The 2,791-nt window shown below is 40.0% G+C and overlaps 1 protein-coding gene across 1 annotated transcript in view; it reads left to right on the top strand.

The window, feature by feature from the left end:
- LOC121377290 (U-scoloptoxin(11)-Ssd2a-like) overlaps positions 1-2,553 on the top strand; it is an 11,761-nt gene extending 9,208 nt beyond the window's left edge. The window contains exon 4 of the mRNA XM_041505228.1: positions 1,007-2,553. Coding sequence (XP_041361162.1) covers positions 1,007-1,231 — 225 coding nt within the window. The 3' untranslated portion in view covers positions 1,232-2,553. The remainder of the gene's footprint in view (positions 1-1,006) is intronic.
- Positions 2,554-2,791: the final 238 nt, after the last annotated feature.

Below are 2,791 nucleotides of genomic sequence, written 5' to 3'. Positions count from 1 at the left end.
GGGGGGGAAGAATCAAAAGGCTGTACACGCCTACAGTAACTAAAAGTAGGGGGTAGAAAAACATAATTATAAGAGCACATTTACACAAATGTCTTCTTCACCAACGGAAAAAGGGACATTTAAAACAACAACAACAACAACAAAACAAACCCACCAAAAGATTTCTTAGCATTTTTTAGTACTTGGTCACTAGAGGGTTAAAAACACCAGGAAGACCAGAAATTTACGGAAATGGAATACAATCTAAATGTCTGATTTCACAGCTCTAATGGTAAAAAATACTCTGTAATGTTTCAAACTAGTCTGTCATTTTAAAAGAAGCTTCTGGATCGTGCCAATGATCTATTATATAATTGAGGCAGGACGTAGCTCAGTGGTATAGTGCTCGCCTGATGCGCGGTCGATCTAGGATGGACTCCAGTCGGTGGGCCCTTTGGGCTATTTCTCGTTCCAGCCAGTGCTCCACAACTGGTGTAACAAAGGCCGTGGTATGTACTATCCTGTTTGTGGGATGGTGCATATAAAAGATCCCTTGCTGCTAATCGAAAAGAGTAGCCCATGAAGTAGCGACAGCGCGTTTTCTCTTTCAATATCTGTGTGGTCCTTAACCTTATGTCCGACGCCATATAACCGTAAATAAAATGTGTTGAGTGCGTCATTAAATAAAATATTTCCTTTCTTCCTATTATATAATCGAAAATTAATCGAGAAAATCGAATATCGCGGGGTATATTAATTGTAATTGTTCCTACAGTTTGAATGATGGGACTAATGTAAATATGTTGGCAGTGTTCATTGAGGTCCATTTTACGGGAGCGCTGCGCCCGCTTTCCAATTTTTGCTGCCCCACTCTATTTTTATGCGCCTCTCTATATTTTGCCGCACCCTGCCATATCATATCACACCCACCTTGATTTCTACAAACCCTGTGTCTGTCTATTGATTTAATTTAAAAAAAAAAAAAATTTATTTATTTTCTTTTTAATTTTTAATTCTTTTTTTTCAGGATGAATGTCACGGACCAAATAGACCATGTGCCAAAATTGACCTCGATTTTTCAAATGCGGAAGACCAAGTGAAACAGGTGGAGTTACTCTGCGCATGCCCAAAATATTACATGTGTGCAGCACGAGTCACGGACCAAGACGTCGCCAACGCGACCGCAAACAACATGGACAGCATCACGCGCATGTGCGAGCCCACGAAGAAACACCATAGCAACGACAAATAGACGATGTTCAATTTTCAACTTGGGTCTCACTACACAGATGTCTTCTGCCATTGATATCCAGCCACTGAAGTCCACATATTAAACTGCCAGACTTCAAATCACGATTTCTAACAGAAAGGGTTCTCTTTGGAAATAACGACATACACCAATCCGAACATGTGTTACGTCTTCTATTATATAATATAATATAATATAATATAATATAATAATAACACCATCAAAATCAGGCAAAATCCAACTAGTGTACGAAAAATTAAATTATTTTAATTATTCCCTAGTTACTAGAAAAGAACCACACCACGTGTCATTTCGGAACAATCGTGCACCTTGATTAACTCAGTCTCACCCGGAAGTGAACTGTGTAATGAGACCTTAATGTACTCAAATTTGTAGAAGACGTTTTATTATTATTATGGGATACACGATTAATCGATTTTGGAAACGTTCGGGAAATTCCGACAATACCGAGTAGGAGTTACGAAACGTTTACGAAATGTTACGAACGAATGTTGTTGATACACAACAAACATAACAACGCACATCGAAAATGTTCTAACCGAATTAGCTTTCGAATTATACTTTCTTAAGTCGTATTTCTATATAACACTGTTTGTAAATTTATTTTAAAGCAGACATTACAAGAGACCCACTAAGGTCCACATGATTCGATGCATGGATTATGACGTAAGGAACAGCAACTCTTAAGTTACTTGATGAAACAGTTTCTTTTGTTAAATAACTGTATTAGCCTATATGTGACAGTGACATACACCAATACAGATTCGCACGTGTGACCGACAGAAGAATAAATGAAGGGGGGGGAGGGGGCAGAAAGAAGAATAAAAGAGAACAAAAGAAGCACGTGCGGCGATCCAAGGGAGCGAACTGTGTTTTTGTGTTTAGCTTTAAAAGACACGAAGTGACCAAGCTACGAATATTACATTCGAAATAATGTTGCTAGCTTGCCAGCCAATCGGTCGGTCAGTCGGTCGGTAGTTAGGTCAATCGGTCAGTCAGTCAGTCAGTCAATCATCCACCGGACTGACTAACCCACCTACCAAGCAAATTAATGACCAACCGATCAGTCGACGTCTATCTTACTTCACTCCAACCCCTTCCACCCACCCCCATCCCTGCCCTCAATAAACAAACTAACTAAAACAACAACAGATCAACACGTCAGACACGTTCTCCGGTCTCAGTGGCGCAGTGGTTAAGCCATCGGTCCACAGGCTGATAGGTACAGGGTTCGTAGCCCGGTACCGGCTCCAACCCAGAGCGAGTTCTTACGGGCTCAATGGGTCCACTACACCCTCTTCTCTCACACTAACCACTAACCCAGTGTCCTGGACAAACAGCCCAGATAGCTGATGTGTACCCAGGACAGCGTGTGTATATATATATATGCCTATATATATATATATATATATATATATATATATATATATATATATATATATATATAGAGAGAGAGAGAGAGAGAGAGAGAGAGAGAGAGAGAGAGAGAGAGAGAGAGAGAGAGAGAGAGAGAGAGAGAGACGTATTAACTCTTCTAATCTT

The sequence above is a fragment of the Gigantopelta aegis genome, chromosome 7, assembly GCF_016097555.1.
Source record: "Gigantopelta aegis isolate Gae_Host chromosome 7, Gae_host_genome, whole genome shotgun sequence".
Classification (NCBI taxonomy): Eukaryota; Metazoa; Mollusca; class Gastropoda; order Neomphalida; family Peltospiridae; genus Gigantopelta; species Gigantopelta aegis.
Note: the sequence above shows the minus strand (reverse complement) of the source record. Positions and strands in the feature narration are given on the sequence as shown.